General features: G+C 36.9%; 1 protein-coding gene across 3 annotated transcripts; it reads left to right on the forward strand.

Moving 5' to 3' along the window:
- Positions 1-1,211: 1,211 nt before the first annotated feature.
- LOC140772016 (villin-5-like) lies at positions 1,212-12,167 on the forward strand. Of its 3 annotated transcripts, none has more exons than XM_073113894.1 (23): positions 1,212-1,371; positions 2,862-2,983; positions 3,825-3,924; positions 4,428-4,496; positions 4,600-4,842; positions 4,939-5,116; positions 5,196-5,328; positions 5,470-5,632; positions 5,988-6,135; positions 6,237-6,337; positions 6,747-6,902; positions 7,895-7,963; positions 8,052-8,120; positions 8,245-8,382; positions 8,511-8,639; positions 9,351-9,498; positions 9,636-9,649; positions 9,756-9,896; positions 10,007-10,132; positions 10,313-10,378; positions 11,050-11,371; positions 11,453-11,661; positions 11,753-12,167. In XM_073113894.1, exons 2-23 carry the CDS (start codon positions 2,928-2,930, stop codon positions 11,864-11,866), a joined length of 2,892 nt encoding a protein of 963 aa, XP_072969995.1. In that variant the 5' UTR covers positions 1,212-1,371; positions 2,862-2,927; the 3' UTR covers positions 11,867-12,167. The 3 variants fall into 3 exon arrangements, with proteins under 3 accessions (XP_072969995.1, XP_072969993.1, XP_072969994.1); XM_073113892.1 differs by lacking the exon at positions 1,212-1,371 and adding an exon at positions 1,440-1,580; XM_073113893.1 differs by lacking the exon at positions 1,212-1,371 and adding an exon at positions 1,440-1,580 and having other exon boundaries at positions 9,639-9,649.
- The last annotated feature ends 5,078 nt before the right edge of the window (positions 12,168-17,245 follow it).

Genomic DNA, 17,245 nt, shown 5'->3' on the forward strand with positions numbered 1-17,245 from the left:
ATGATTCGAAATTCTTATCAACTTATTAGTAAATGACAAGAATTCGCTCCGTCCACCTCACTGCCACGTGAAAACAGAGACACCAATAACCGTCTTCTAGCTCGGCGGCGCAGACAGTTATTTTCTCTATCCTCCTCGGACACACGTGGACCAATCACCACCGGTAGTTCCTGCCCGAATCTTGATGCGGTGGGAACAAAGTGCCACACGAACGCCGCGATAAATAACAAATAACAAATAACAACGTATTATATCACGACGAGACCCAACTAATAAGAAAGTGGGGCCCAATATTAAATGAAAAATTATATGGAATTTCATATAAAACACCCTTTATTTTTATTATTATTATTATTATTCACAGAGTCTATCTCATGATATGTGCTGTTCGATTCCTCCTCTATATTACTCTTATATACTTGAAATTTTCCATCAGAATCGAAGCAACAAATATCACACGTGTCGTCAATGAACGGGAAGACATCCCTCAGATCCTTATTAAAATTAATATAATATTATCTATTTTATTAATAGTTCCGCATAATATAGTTTAGAGATAATTATAATTCCCACGGGCAGGGAATTCCTGCAGTTGGGGCTGCAGGTGATCTGCTCCAGCTCCCACGTTACCTCCTCTTCCTTTTTTTGGCCTCTTTGCTGGCCACGTGCTCTCCTCGTGTCTATCCAATGATAGGCTCCCACGACATAAGACAAGGGAGTATGCTGATCCAGTTGAAACAGCAACAGATTCCGTTTTAACTAAGTAAAGTTAATTAACGAGTAGTTAATACATACCGAAACGAAGGATTTGTATCTTTAATTAATTAGGATTACGCATAAGGAAACGTCCAACCCTTCCCGCGCTCACCTATTCCACCACCTTTCCAGCCCGTCGCTCGCTCATCCCACGAGGGTTATTAGCAACAGAGGACACCGAGACCAGCCTAATGGAATTCCGACACGTCTAAGTTCATACACGCGTCGCTCTTCCAGAGCAGAAGGACCGCAGGCCTTCTGCTCCTGTTATATCTCTGTTAAACCTCTGTAACCCTTTCCATCATATTCATACGTAGGCTGATGATGGCCGAGCTTAAGATTTAGCAAAAATGGGGGGGGAAAAAAACGAAATTATGGAACTGTTTTTATTAATTAAATGGCAGATTAATATTAGTGTTAAGCACGGCTGGCCCTCATCATTCTCCCCCACTTCCTTTTATTTTATTGTTATTATTATTTTCAGCGAGCCCGACCTTTTCCTCTCGATCGGTCTCGTCTTCGAGATCGATCGAGAGATCTCTCTATGACTTCAACCTCTCTCGGATCAGCTTCACTGCCCTGATCTTCACCGACCCACGGATTCGAGCCCCTGAGGTGAGACTAATCCACGTTTATTTTATAATGCTTTAGGATTTTTTCCGCGATTTTTTTAATGGAGTTGGTTGCCCGGACGTGGTTGCCTTAATTCCATGGAGAAGGGTGGAATTCTTGTTTGCTTTGTTTTACGACGGTTGTTTCGTTAACTCTGAGGGGGGCGATCTGGTGATCGGATCGAGATGGCGAGTCCCAGCTCGGCGTTTAAGGTATGGGAGTGGATCGACGTGAGATGTTCTTGCTTTTGGGTTGGTAATTTGGTTTGATGTTGAAGTGTGTGGAACTGCCGGAGATCGGAATTTGATCCGATTCTTGAGGTTTTAGTCGGCGGTTTCATCAAAATCTCGTCTTTGTCCAAATGATATTGATTTTGATGCAAAAGGAGATTTTTTTAGTTGGTCAAATATGTAGGATTCGAGGTGTACGGTCAGGAATTTGATTGGATTCTTGGATTTAGCTGGTGCTTCTGTAAATATCTTATCTGTGTGCATTGCAATGTTGATATGGATGCAAAAAAGAAGTAATTTTATCTGTTTAATATACGCTACTGTCATGCTAAGAGAGGATCTCGTTCTGTTGATGCAATTAGTCAAGTAGTAAGATTTGAGTCATTGAGTGTATGGATGAAGGTTGATTGGTAGAGAATGGGTACAATGTCGATCTTGCTGAAGCTGGTTGAATTTGAATTAGTTTAGTTCTAGTTACTCATTTTTCGATTAATCATTACTTGACTTGCTTTTAGGGAGCATTTTTAACTTGCTGCAACAAGCATTTGCTTTCTGGAGGATCTGTGTTCCGTGGAATTCGTTTATAGCCATTTGCTTCAATGCAATGGGTTGTTATGCAAAGTATTTTATTGATTCTTTTAGACATACTGCTTTTAACAACTCCACAAGAGTGATTCCTCGGAGCATATTTTGTGGAGCATTTGACTATATTTTCTCTTATCTGTAAATCAGTTTCTCTGGAATGCTGCATATTGTCGATTGATAAGATGTGTGTGTGTGCGTGTGTACACGGCTTCTTCTGGCATATTCATCTGACTTTTAGATTGTTCATAAGGATCTCCTTCTCGCGTATTGATTGGATAGGAGGCTGAATGATTTTGATTTCTGAGCATAATGCTAAAAAGTTCAATATTACCTATATTCAGAAAATTCGCCTCCAAAATCTTGAGGCAAATTTTAGTCTGTTATTTTCGCTTTTTTCTGCTACTCAATTTAGCTGTATCTTTTATCAACTTGTCTATGCTGTAGGTGCACGTTCTTGTATTGAGGTATTTTAATCCAGTGTCCTTGCATACTTTGATTTTGATATGCTTTCCTTGAATATTGGGTCAGTTACCTGAAAAATTAATTTTGAGACTGTGATGCTCTTTAAAGGAAAGTTTTAATATCTTTCTGACTTTTCTTCTATTACTGGCTTTGGAGCTTAGCTCTAATATTTTCTTTGAACTAACCATCTATTCCTTTGAGAATTCCTGTCTGCAGCATACTTTTTCTTCTCTTTTGAAGACAAAGCCAAGCAAGACTACTTCCACAAAGCCCAAGTCAAAAATGGCTGTTTCCATGAGGGATTTGGATTCTGCTTTTCAGGGAGCTGGACAAAAGGCGTATCCTTGTATTTGTTTTTTTAACTTTACTATAAGACTGTGGGCATATTATCTTTTTCTTTTATTTTTTTGCTTTTTTGAATATTTACCTCTTAGACCAGGCACCATCAAGAGCCTTGTGCACTAGGATGTCCTTTAATTTTTCCTTAAATATGCAATCATAAAAAAACTTTGAGCTCTAAGTTGTGCTGGTTCCTAGAGAATCAATAAACGAATTGATGTGATAAACCTCAAAAACGATTTAGCTCTAAATTCAATATTTGTATAGTGTCTGGAAACTGCTATCATAAAATATATAAATAGTGAACAGTCTTTTTAGTATCTATATAATAGTCTATACAAATGCATGTAAATAATACATGTATAATGAAGAGTGACCTAACCACATTTTTAGGGAAGCGAATCAAATCATCTAAACTGCAGAATCAATGTCACATGGGTTGTCTAATTCTGAATTTTCAAGTGCAAAATCTGATGCATCATCTCAAAGTAATTTGCTTTTTAACTCAGAGTCCATTACCTGGAAGTAGATTGAGTTGGCAATGAGATAAAGCTTAAGCACCTCTAGTACTAGATTCATGAAGAATGGAGCAAGCTGGTTCTCACACTGGATAAAAAGAAGCATAAGTCATGAACTACCAATTTGATATAAAAAGAAGGTTTTAGTTGACACTGAGAAGATTTCTGTCATCCAATTACAAATTATAAAATTGGGGTTATGGTTATTGCTTATGGATCATTCTGAAAGTTCAGTATATTTAAGATCATTGTTGTCAGTTTTTTTTTTCCACATTCCTTTGTATGATAGTGTTACGAAGTCATATTCCTTAATACCTTACAGTGGATTGGAGATATGGCGTATCGAAAACTTTCGTCCAGTTCCTGTGCCAAAGTCATCCTATGGAAATTTCTTTACAGGAGATGCATACATTATTTTGAAGGTACATTTGTGTACTTAACCATGATCATATATATAAGTGTATGTTTGTATATATCAGATATATAGTTATTCTTGCCCGCATCTCATGACACTGTCAGTTCAATAAATTGGATTATATCTCATATATCATCATCTCATTTGCATGTTACAACTTACAAATACTTCTCCATATACAGTACAAATATAGGATTTGCCATTTATATACTTCATAAGATTTAGGCCCAATGCTTTAGAAGTTTTACACAGCAGAAACCTGGAGATTCAAGGCAAAATTTTCTATGTTTAACGAAAGTACCTTTTATTGCTCAGAGCATATATTATCTAAAGTTACAATGTCAAGCATATACCTTTTTCGCAAGGCTGAAGCCAGCGTCGCATTTACCATGTTCTTGCTTCTATGTTTCAATAAATGAAAATTTTGTTGAAGATTCTGTCCGCAGCCTTCAGTTTTGTAGATGCAGCCAATCAAAATCTTGAGATGATAGATTGTTGTTTTTTCAACAGACAACCACCTTGAAGAATGGTTCTCTTCGTCATGATATCCACTATTGGCTTGGTAAAGATACTAGTCAGGTCAGCTGTTAAACCATATATACAGTGTACACCTTTTCTATTTGTCCTGGCAAAACTAGTCCACGAAATGCTTCTGGTCTATTAATTACTCAAGTTTTTCCAGGATGAAGCTGGGACTGCTGCAATTAAAACTGTAGAACTGGATGCTGCACTTGGAGGACGTGCTGTTCAATATCGTGAAGTTCAGGGTAATGAGACTGAGAAGTTCCTCTCCTACTTCAGACCATGTATTATACCACAGAAAGGTGGGGTGGCATCTGGTTTCAAGCATACTGAAGTCAATGAGCGCGAGCACGTTACACGTTTATTTGTTTGCAAAGGAAAGCATGTTGTCCATGTTAAAGAGGCAAGTCCTCTACATCGCAGGAGTCTTGCATTAGATAATCATAAGTTATTAGTTTGGTCGTTCCTACCTTCCTGAGCTGGCTATTATATTTACCAGGTTCCTTTTGCAAGGTCATCCCTCAATCACGATGATATTTTCATTCTGGATACAAAGTTCAAAATTTTTCAGTTTAGTGGTTCCAACTCATCTATTCAGGAGAGAGCAAAAGCTCTTGAAGTTGTGCAATACATTAAAGATACTTACCATAACGGCAAGTGTGATGTAGCAACTGTCGGTAAGTAATTCTACCGAGCTGACTGAGTTTATAATCAGAGCAGCCAATTTTAGACATGACCAGTTAGTTTGTTGAATAGAGGATGGAAAATTGATGGCTGATGCTGAGGCCGGTGAATTTTGGGGCTTCTTTGGCGGTTTTGCTCCTCTTCCAAGAAAGGTGCTCACAGAGGATAAGAGAAAAGATGAGAGCATTACTGCAAAGTTGCTCTGGTAATGTGTTGTCATGAGCTAATTCCTGGAAATTAGTGATGTGTTTTTTTGTGACCTGAGCATATTCTCTTCCTGAAATGGCTTCAGAAAGTTAGATTATGATTCTTATTATTTCTGATCAAAGATTTCTGCCTTTTCCAGTGTCAGCAAAGGAAAATTGGTTCCAGTTAACGTTGATCCCTTGGCAAGAGGGTCGTTAGAGACAAACAGTTGCTACTTGCTAGTTTGTGGCATTGAACTGTACGTGTGGATGGGCAGAAGTACATCGCTGGATGAGAGAAAAAGTGCCGGTGCAGCTGCAGAAGTAAGATGTTGCTTTGCTGATTAGGATCTCTTTAAATGCCTCTGATGAAATCCATGTGAGACATCTCATGTGAGTGGGAAAAGCTGAAAGAAAGGAGGCTGACATCCCCTGTATCAGCTGTCTGGATAGCTATATCAGCATTTTCAGATCATTTGCAGCTATCATACAAGTACTGGGATTATTGGATCTATGTCTTCTCCAAGGCTTATTTCCTTTCAAACTCAGCCAAGTATGATTCATGTGAGAAGTATCACATGGATATGGTGGCTAGCTATCCATTATATTGATGGTTTTCCTTGGCCTGTTTGCTTCTGTATTAAAGTGATATAACAATTATGTGTATTCTCCTATTCAGGAATTACTTCGCGATCCTAGAAGACCAAAATCTCACATTATCCGCATAATTGAGGGATTTGAGCCTGTAATGTTCAGATCAAAGTTCGACAAATGGCCACAGACAACAGAGGTTGCTGTATCTGAGGATGGCAGAGGCAAAGTTGCAGGTAGATAAATGTACAATTTGCTGATTCTGCAACATTTATCAGTGTGGCTTAATAAAGTTTACAAGATTCATTGCGTCATCTATTACTCTGTTTTTTTGTAGCTCTTCTTAGACGCCAAGGGCTAAATGTCAAAGGTCTTATGAAAGCTGCTCCTGCAAAAGAGGAACCTCAACCATATATTGATTGCACAGGCAACTTGCAGGTGTTTCTACTATTCCTTTTCCTGCCACATATATCTAAGTATCTTTATTAACACGTATTTGTATCTAAGAAATATTACCTTTCCGTGTTTTCATATGAAATCCTTCACAAGTGTTCACTTTATTTCTCTCAAAAGGCAATTGCATACTACCTTTCTAAAGTCATATAGACATATGCCCCAATCCCCATCAAGTCTCCCAAATGTATTACCTTTCTAAAACATTACATATATTGATGTTTCATAATCTTGACTGACATTATTATATCAGATGACATATATGCAGGGGTATATATAGTTCATCCTTCAATTTTTTATTCAAGATGCATGTTCATGCAGAGGTTGTTTGCCTCATATGACATTATCAACTACAGTTGCTGACCTTCTAATTATTGTTCTTCCAATGTCACAGGTTTGGAGAATAAATGGCAAGGAAAAGACTCTTCTTTCATCCTCTGACCAATCTAAGTTTTATAGTGGTGATTGCTACATCTTTCAATACACATATCCTGGAGATGATAAAGAGGAATTTCTTATTGGCACTTGGTTTGGAAAGAAGAGCGTTGAGGTAATATTTTCTTCATAATGCACATGTTACCTGGCCATGAAAATTTCAAGGTAATTGTTGCATAATTTGTTGTCCAAGATTTAATTTAATTTGTAGGTAGGATATAAATTCTTTCCTATTGAGTATAATAAATTGTGGACTGGTCATATATTACGAGTTTATAAAGGAAATTTAGACGAGTTCATTGGTCTGATCTACTTTTTCCTCTCTTTTTTTGAGGAAAAGGCAATACTGCCCAGCTTCATCGAAACTTCAAGACAAAACAAAGTAACAACCCTGCATCACCAGAATACAAAATTACAGCACCACTGAGGCATTCGCACTGCCTCCAACTTATAACAAACAAACCAGGAAAGAGTTCACACAAACACCATATCCAACCACCTAAAACCAAAATAAAACATAACAAACAACCACCACAAACTACCATTGAGAACGCCTAGACCAGCAGCAAACACCACCATTTAAAGTGCTACAATCCAAAGAATCAGGAAAATACAACATCACGCCCAAAACAAACATCCATTACACCCAGCTCAAGCAAAATGAAATCACAAAACCAGAAAAACATCTACTTTTTCCTCTGACATGAGATTCATGACTTTGGTATTTTCTTCGTTTTTGCTAATATGTGGTTATCTGATCATTCTAAACATAACTTCCAGATTAGATATGGGCAATTAAGCAATAATTTGTGCAAGTAAAATGGGCAGTACAGACTAACAAATTTCTAACTTAATCTGATGAGAAGTACCTCCTTTTGAGTTGTTGCTGTAATTTGGATGAGGTGTAGAAGTGATTTTTGGAGTGCATAAATTAGCTGTCCAGAATGAACTTTCTTGCAAGTAACAGATAGTTCATCTCCAAGAAATTATTAGCAATTTAGCATCCATTTGTGTTGAACCAAGAAAAATAAAACAGCTCATCTAAACATAAAGCAAGTGTCATGTTCTAAGCATTTAATATATGCCAAGTATCTTAATTGACTACAGGAGGAGAGGGCTACAGCTATGTTGCTTGCTAGCAAGATGATTGAATCTGTAAAATGGCAGGCTGTTCAGGTAATCTAACAAATGTCTTTCAGGAACTGAAATTGATTAAACTTTGTGCCATAATACTTTGGTCTAATTGTTTTCCAGTTACTTACAGGCTTGCCTTTATGAAGGAAAGGAACCCGTTCAGTTCTTCTCTATATTCCAGAGCTTCATACTATATAAGGTTTACTTCTATTATAAAGATCTTCAGACTGGGCCTTGACTCTTTTCTGCTTCTTCTGTTGATTATAGTACAAAAAGGATTTTCAACAGCTCTCTTTTTCATTTCATTTTTAACTTTACAACAGGGTGGACTTAGCTCTGGATATAAGAATTTTGTTAAAGAAAGTGACATTTCTGCTGATACATATTCAGAAGATGGAATTGCACTTTTCCGAGTTCAAGGTTCTGGACCGGATAATATGCTGGCAATTCAAGTTGATCCTGTATGTCCTGAATGTACCCTTACTGGCTTGATCTACTACTGACTAGATATTTGTCCACTAAAGATTTATAGAAGTATATTATAGTCTTATTGTTAAACAGTATTGTTCTTCTCTGTTACTTTGATCAGGTGGCATCATCATTGAATTCATCCTACAGTTACATTCTACATGATGGAAATACTGTTTTCGCATGGTCTGGAAGTCTTACCACCTCATTGGACCATGAGTTAGTTGAAAGGCTGCTAGATGTGATTAAGGTACAACATGATCTTTAATATGGTTGCATCAATTTGTCTTGTTCTCTATGTATATTATACTATTATGTTCTTTCTAAATCGGTATAAGTACCTTTCCTCTAATTTATGACTATTTTCTATAACAATATAATCTTTGTTGAACAAATTAGAAAGAAAATTGGGCCCAAGACTCCTAGTGTTTGACAATAAAATTTTTGGTAGTAGAGGCATGTCATCTTAGCTTAAGACAACACTATCTGTCACTTTTGTTGTGTTCAGACTTCAGAATGTAAAGTAATCAAACAAGTTGCTGCTAAATAGTAACTGTTACATTCTTGTATGCAATTTATATGTAACGATTTGGAGAGGTTGAAATCTGTACTTCTCAATTTCCAACACTAAATTTTCTCACTTAATCTTTTAGACCTCAAATCTGGCGTATGATGATCGGAATTATATGTATGCATGCATGCATGCATGCATGTGTGCATGTGTGTGTGCGCCAATGAAAATGTGCTCTAGTGGTTCTGTTTTGTATCAAAGATTGTCCACAAGTTTCTTGTACTAAAGTTTAGCTTATTAATACTGCATCCCACTTTCTCAGAGGGCTCAGTTTCATATCTCTGTTTTGCTACTATGTCTGACAGCAGCTCTGACTACTTATTCATGTTAGTGGAGCATTTGCTTTTTTGCTAGTGTCTGATACTTACTGTCTTGTCTTGAATTATGCAGCCAAATTTGCAGTCGAAAACACAAAAGGAAGGGATGGAAACAGATCTATTCTGGAGTTTACTAGGAGGCAAATCTGAATATCCGAGTCAGAAGATAGTGAAAGAACAAGAAAGTGATCCTCATCTTTTTTCATGTAATTTGTCAAAAGGTAGTAATGGAAATACACTTTATTGATGCTTCATCTTAAAGTCTATTGTCTTAGAATTAAATCTATGTATATTGCCTAATTTATTTCATTCTTTCTTTCAATGAACCAAAATTTCCGGTGTGCATATGGGGTTTAAGAAGGCAAATTAAAGGTGGGCAAAAAAGAAATGCTAATATATTTATATGTGGACCGAGTCCTTATTTCCATCTGTAAATATAGAATGTGGAACCTTATATGTGTATATGCTGGTGCTGCAGGTCACAGAGATATTCAACTTCACCCAAGATGATCTGATGACAGAAGATATATTCATTCTGGACTGCCATTCACACTTGTTTGTTTGGGTCGGGCAGCAGGTGGATTCAAAAAACAGATCACAAGCTTTGGACATCGGAAAGGTATGATTTAGAAATAAATTCATGTAGTTTGAAGAGTCGCCGTAATCTATATTTTGTCAGCATTTTTTTTCCTGGTTTCTTATATCTTTTTTGTTTCTACTTTTCAACAGAAATTTCTCGGACTTGATTTCCTCATGGAAAATATATCCCAAGAAACTCCAATATTCATTGTTATGGAAGGAAGTGAACCACCCTTTTTTACTCGGTTCTTTACCTGGGACTTAGCAAAATCAGCAGTAAGCATTTTAGCAAAGTAGAAATTCTCTATTTCTTTTGCTGATGAACTTTTCTTTTCTTCTTTCTTTCTATTTTCTTTTTCTTCTTTTGGAGGAAAGAAGAAAAATCTGAGAACATTAGTTTCAGAAGCCAAACTTCTGTGTTTAACATGAAGCTGTCAAATTTATCTTTGGTTGCAGATGCATGGCAATTCATTCCAAAGGAAGCTAGCAATAGTGAAGGATGGAGTAATTCCAACATTAGATGTAAGATCTCTATTTGTGATTGCTAGTGGAAATCAGAATGATTGTTCCAAAATCATTCTTTATTAACTTAGTATATGTCATGTCAGAGGAAAAAAAATATCAAATAGAATTCATGCCTTTTCTTGTCTGTGAGTCAGTTTATCGGTTCTTTCGGTTTTGTTACCATGGTACTCCTTTTCTCATTCTTCCCTTTTGCTCATTCACTAAAGAATTGTCATGCAGATAACTTGCACTATATATTCATTTTTATATGTAAATTTTCTCATTATGCCCAACCAGAAGAATAGAACTTATTACTAGTTTAAGAGAAAACTAGAACCCCAGGGTTATAATCCAAGCTACATCCTGGTTGAAGTGACAAACCCAAAATTATAGAGGACTATCTTTAACCTGTCATATTGTGTTAGCCAAGTTCCAAACTTTTTCATGGAGCGAATGTTGGAAAGAATGAACATTTGAATTCCTCGAGTAGCTTTCATCTTGAAGCTAATGTCACATGCAAACAGTGGAAATAAAACTTATCATGCCTTTGAATTTTACCCATCGAGGTACATTGTACTGTGTCTTTTCTTTGCATCATCTGTTACTGAATATTTTCACTCATCTGTTCAGGTAAATTTAGATTCTGAACTATATGAAATTTCTTGTTCACTTTTTTTCCGTAAATTTAGAAACCCAAGAGACGGACACCAACATCATATGCAGGAAGATCTAGTGTACCAGACAAATCTCAGCAAAGGTCCAGAAGCATGTCCTTCAGCCCTGAACGTATTCGTGTTAGAGGAAGGTCACCGGCCTTTAATGCATTAGCTGCTAACTTTGAAAATCCAAATGCCAGAAATCTTTCAACCCCTCCTCCAGTAGTCAGGAAACTTTATCCAAAATCTGTGACACCTGATTCTGGAAAGCTGGGCCCTAAATCGACAACAATTGCTGCCATCTCTTCTGCTTTCGAACGGCCTAAGCCAACTCTTATCCCAAAATCAATAAAAGGTATGTGAGGACACCATTTTGAAAGTAGAGGTCTTTTTTTATACTGGTAGATAATATTTTTGCTTTATTCTTCCTCTTAAGTGAGTCCTGAGGCAAACAAACCAAAACAAGATGTGAATTCCAAGGAGAGCATCACTTCAATGACTACTAGAATTGAATCTCTCACAATTAAGGAAGATACAAAGGAGGATGAGCCTGAAGATGAAGAAGGGCTTCTTGTATACCCCTATGAACGCCTAAAAACAACATCTACTAATCCTGTTACAGACATTGATATAACCAAGCGAGAGGTCAAACCTCTTATCTTCTGATCCCATTATTTGAACTTCTCTTCGTAATAAATTATTCTCTGTTCTAACTTTCCTATTAACACAAACGCAGACCTACTTATCGTCAGCAGAATTCAAAGAGAAATTCGGTATGATAAAGGATGCTTTCTTCAAACTACCGAAATGGAAGCAGAACAGGCTTAAATTGGCTCTTCAACTGTTTTAAGTCTGCGTGCTCAAGTATATGACATACCTTCATGCTCTCTTCAAGTAGTTTCAGTAAGTTTAGTTAGTCTGGGTCGAGAGACCCATGATTAGGTTTGAAGGGAAAAGAATCAGTGCCTTTTTAGCTGTTTCTGCTCCCAAATACTCCATGTCATCATCAACACAGGTTTTCCATTTCTGTTGTATGAGCTGTTCTTTTAGCTTTCCTGATACATTTTTTCAGATGATCTCAGTCTTGATTGGGAGTGTGTTTTCTTTTCCTGAAACATTTTTTTCCAAAGGTAAATAGTCATTGCAGAGAATGAAGGTTGTGTGATGTATTGAGGAAATGAAAGAATTGTGTACATTAGAGTGTAAAATATTTGGTGGGAAACCAGCTTGCACCTTTTGGCTTGCTTCATGAATAAAATCTGATTCTTTTTGTGTGTAAGCTGCTTCTTTTTTTTTTTTTTTTCTTTCTCTCTCTCTCAGTGAGGAAATCTCAAGTGACAAAACTGGTTTTCCAGACATCTTAAAACTGCTCGTTTGCAATCTTATTTCCTAAATTTAAATGTTGAATCGAGTGCAGATGGTTTCATGTCGGCCTTCATTGAATTATGTGCAAATAAATGTAAGGTAGTTAAACTCAGAGATAAAGATGCTCTTCACCTTAAAAAGAAAAGGAAGATAAGATAGTGATTTAATATCAACATGACACCAACCAATCGAGTGAATCATAGGAATCAAAAGCTACATACTACTGTTTACCAAAAGGACAAAAGAACATGAGAAGAATATTTGGGATTTGATCAGAGAACATAGTACTTTATCTCCAAGCATGCAAAAGTTGCAACTCTCCTGTGCCCACTTAATATCTTCACTGTCTGATGATTGATCCTTAATCTCATTCAGGACTCTTAAGAGAGAGAAATGTTTTAGTCCCCAACTACCTATAATATAAATTTGAACAATTTGGTCATATAGTAGTAGACAAATGGGACCACAGAATGATGCCCCATTATTAACTGTCGCTCAAATTACACTTCTCTCGTGATGCTTTCATGAGAAGGGGATGCATTCATCTCTTTGTTCTTGTTACTATGTCACATCCTTAAATGAGGACAAAGAAGTAGTTGAGAGATACTATTACTACATGAAGAGATGGATAACGATGGATATAATAGTAGTAGTAGTAGTAGTAGTAGTAATAGTCTATGAATTTTCTTGTTATTCCTCCCAGATTACTCAATCATTGAGGCTGCTGGATCTTGAAGGGACCCATACAAGATCTTTTTCTTGATCAGTCTGAAACCTTACCAAAGTCTCAATGGCAGGCAAAACTCACTCACAATTCACAAGAGCAGACGAAAAGACCTTGTCTTTCCTAGTAGACGAAGAATTGAGATTGAAAATCTTATTCACTCTGTCTCTATCTATCTACATAAAGATGTGATTTTTTTACCATGAAACATGCAATTAGTTTAGATAATATACTTTGCTTTTCTTGTATGAGTACTGATCATTTGATTCTGCCTACTGTATTAAGAAACGGGTGAGTTAAGTTTATCTAACCTGGCAGTTGCTGATGGAATGAAAAAAATAAGATAAAATACCTAGAGATATCAAGTTATCTATCAGAGAAACAACAACTTTTAGCACTTCTTTTTTTAATCAGAATAAGTGGGTGGGTTTATCCCCGGGTTTTATTCCTTTAAACAAAATTTTCTTCTTCTTAATTTTATTTTTTAATATCACATCCCTCCGCACTTCAAGCAAAGCAGTGGATTTCTACCTATTCACTGACGTCATCGTTTCGGACAGATCTCACGCGACCGTCACGTGCGCCGTTGTGGTTTGACCGCCGCCGCCCCCCCCCCCCCCCCCCACCCTTGTGTCCCGCATCTCTCGGCGGCGCGGCTCCTCGACGCCTCGCCTCCAAGTCTCGACACGTGTACCGATGGAGGGCGGCGGTCAACGCCGAGGAAGCGATCTTTGACCTCGGTGGCTTGGAAAGAGTTGCGGGACGTGACCAAAATAATCCCAACCGATAAATTAATTTAATCCTACAAAATTAATGTTAGATTAAAATTACAATAAGATTGCTTGATAAAGAAGGGGGATATCCATCCTTCTATAAACTCTTCTCCATAGAGTAGAATATCTGAATAACTAGAAGGAATAAGTAGAGGATATAAATATTGAGGATAATGGATAGTCTTATTACAGTCTATCAAATAAGACTTTTGAGAACTACGAGGATTACTTGGCGATTGTCGTGCCTAATTAATCCTCCTTTTATATCCTTAAATTGATTTATTTACAATTTATTAGGATAAAACTATGTCCGAGTATTTTTGAGTTATTAAATATACAATATAGTAGAGTCTGAATGATAATAAAAGCAAATGTTAGTGATATTTTTTTTATAAATTTTCCAACTTAATATTATGACATATTTATTATTTGACTCTTATATTTTATTTTCGATGACTCAAAACCACTCCTTGTTAAATTTAGTCTAAAAATAACGGATAAAATAAAAAATAGTTTTATTAACTTTTTAACAATTAAATACCCCTCATTTTTCTTTAAGTTCTCCCTCTCAACTTTTTTTTTAAGTATTTTAGTTGATTTCATGTAAATCCTTGTACTCGAGGCCTGAAGACAATCTAATCCCATGGGCTATTTTTTTGGTCAAAGTGCAAATGATTGATTAAATCAACATATATATATATATATATATAGTGTGGAGCAGATATGATGCTGACTTTCAACAACTGGTTGGTGCCTAGTTATGAAAAAGTCTTAATGTTACTCTTTTTTCTTGTTGACAAGGTCAATTAAAAGGTACTTATATGAATTTAATTTTATAATTTTCAAAAAAATATATTTAAGATATCTTACTCTTTATCTTTATTATTATTATTCATAATTGATCATTTGAAACCTTGCAATTTATTTTGAACACCTCATAACAATCCTAATATTGGAAGATAGAATTAATTACAAACATATGCTATAAACATTATAGTACAATATAACCCCAAGTAATCATATGTATAATTTTTTCTTAAACTAGTCTTCCTCTGCTATATATATGTGTACGTAAAATAGGGTGTAACTTTTTTCAACCAGTCCTACCAAAGTTCTCTGATAGGGCTAAGAACTTGCCACATCTCTCTATTGTCGACTAGTTTGGTATGTTTTTTTTCAATCACTCCCAAAGTATTTTTTACAAGTTGTAGCTACACTGTTTTAAGATCCGATCGAAATCAAGAGAAATGTAATGTTAGATAGCCGGTAAAAGATCTGTGTTAATGAATATATAATTTTTCTATCTGTATAACCTTATAAATTATGATTGAAATTAATAAAGTATTCTATGTGTAACATGGATCAGTTCCATATAATAATGGCAAATTGCAGGCATTACCTACCTCAGTAGAACTAAACGTGACTTTATGGTATAAAAGACTAAAAAGAGACTGGAATAGTATAGAATAGAATTAGATACGAGGCGAGGAATTCACGAGTAGAGATGGGTCCCAATCGGCGGTCACGATCCCCAAGCGGAACACGAGAAAGATTGCGAAACAACACCTGGAGACACGAGTCAAAAGGGCAACAGCGATCTCTGGCCAGTGAGATCGCTCCACGTCTCCGCCTCGGAGGAAACGGTCGGCAGTAACGCCGTTCCGCCCCGAACAGCGGTCACGGAGAAAAGAAAATGGACGACGTGTCGCGACGGCCGTCGGGCATTCGGGATGGGACCCGCGGCGAAGGGCGCGTGGCCGGGTGACCCGGGATACCGCCGCGTGGCGGTTGCAGGTATCCCGCGCATAAAGCCACGGGCGCTGTGGGAACCGGGAGACCGGAGAAGCGCTTTGAAAATGACTCTGATATTCCCACGCCTGTAAGTGGTCTTGTAGTCGTGCCGACGTGGTGTCGGTGTCGTCGTTTGTTCATCGCTGAGCCACCAAACCTCGACTTAACCTACTTCGCTCACCAACTTGGATTAAGATCGCACCGATTTTAATAATATTTTTAAATTTAAGTACTTACACTATTTCTTTATTCCAATTTCCAATTAAAAAAGTGGTAAATTTAAATTTTTTTTAAAAAATCCCTAGAATTGACTTTTTAGTTATATATTTATTAATTAAAAATAATTTTATATTTCTATTAAATTATTCAGATTTAACTTAAAAGATAATTGAGAGGGTATTCACGATGAGGTATACATATAAATAAGAAAAAAAAAGTTTAAAGAATATACCCGCCAAAAAAAAAATCATTTCTAAAACAACACCAACCTACTAATTTTCCTTCCACGTGTTTATATCTCATATATTAAAATTTTATATAATAATATATTTAATATATTATGAAAAGAAAATGGCCCACCTGGATAAGGAAACCACACCTGCGTCAGTACGAGCCGGGCGCACCCGGACAGACGAAAAGTGTGGCGTGAGAATAACACGCCATTATAAACATCCCGATAAAAGGGGTCGATAAAGAGAGAATAGAATAGACTAGTTCATAAGAAAGAACACGGCGAGAGAGAGAGAGAGAGAGAAAGAGAGAGGCAGAGGACCATAACCGGGGGGGAATAGAGGAAAGCGATCTGGAATTAGACAACTCGGCGGTCGGTGAGCTCACCTATCACCGGGAAGCGGAGGACTGGCCGGCCGATTCGGGTGCTTCGCGGTACGATACGCCGCAAGCCGGCGGAGGAGGATAGAGGCGCGAGGGCGATGGCATGGTGGCAGAAGAAGGTGGTGTTCCCGGTGAAGCGAGCCTGGGTCGCGGTCTCCGCCAGAGTTAAATCCCGAAAGGATGGTAAGCTTACCTCTCCCCTCCCCCGTCTCTGAAATCGAGATCGCTCTCCCTTTTGCTCTTCCCCTGAGCCCCCTTCCTTCTCTGGTGACTCTCGTTTGTTCACCGATGTCGGTCGTGACTCTTGGAAAATAATGTAAATTTCCCTAAAATATTTAGAGAGGTTTGAGGGACCTTTTTGAAAAGAGAACTGTAATGGGAATTAAAACGATCTAAACCACTAAGCTAAACTATTACTTGATAGTTTTTTGGATAGTGATCTACATCTTTTATTCATCTATGCTAAGTTTATATTTCATAACTAACAATTTTGCAACTGAGGCCCGAGAGTTCATTATATTTACATAATAGTTATTAAAAACTTTTTAAAAATATCATAATTGCCACCGAAATCATCGCAACAAAAAATGTCATTTCATTAATTAAATCTAACTAATTATGATTAAAATATAATTTAAATTGAATCTAAAAGCTACCAAAATATTATATTTTATAACTTAAACTTAAAAAAGGGTTAATTTTGAAATATGAGGGGTAATTATGAATTTTAAAGAGTAGAAAC

This window comes from Typha angustifolia, chromosome 12, assembly GCF_048772165.1.
Source record: "Typha angustifolia cultivar Huaian chromosome 12, ASM4877216v1, whole genome shotgun sequence".
Lineage (NCBI taxonomy): Eukaryota > Viridiplantae > Streptophyta > Magnoliopsida > Poales > Typhaceae > Typha > Typha angustifolia.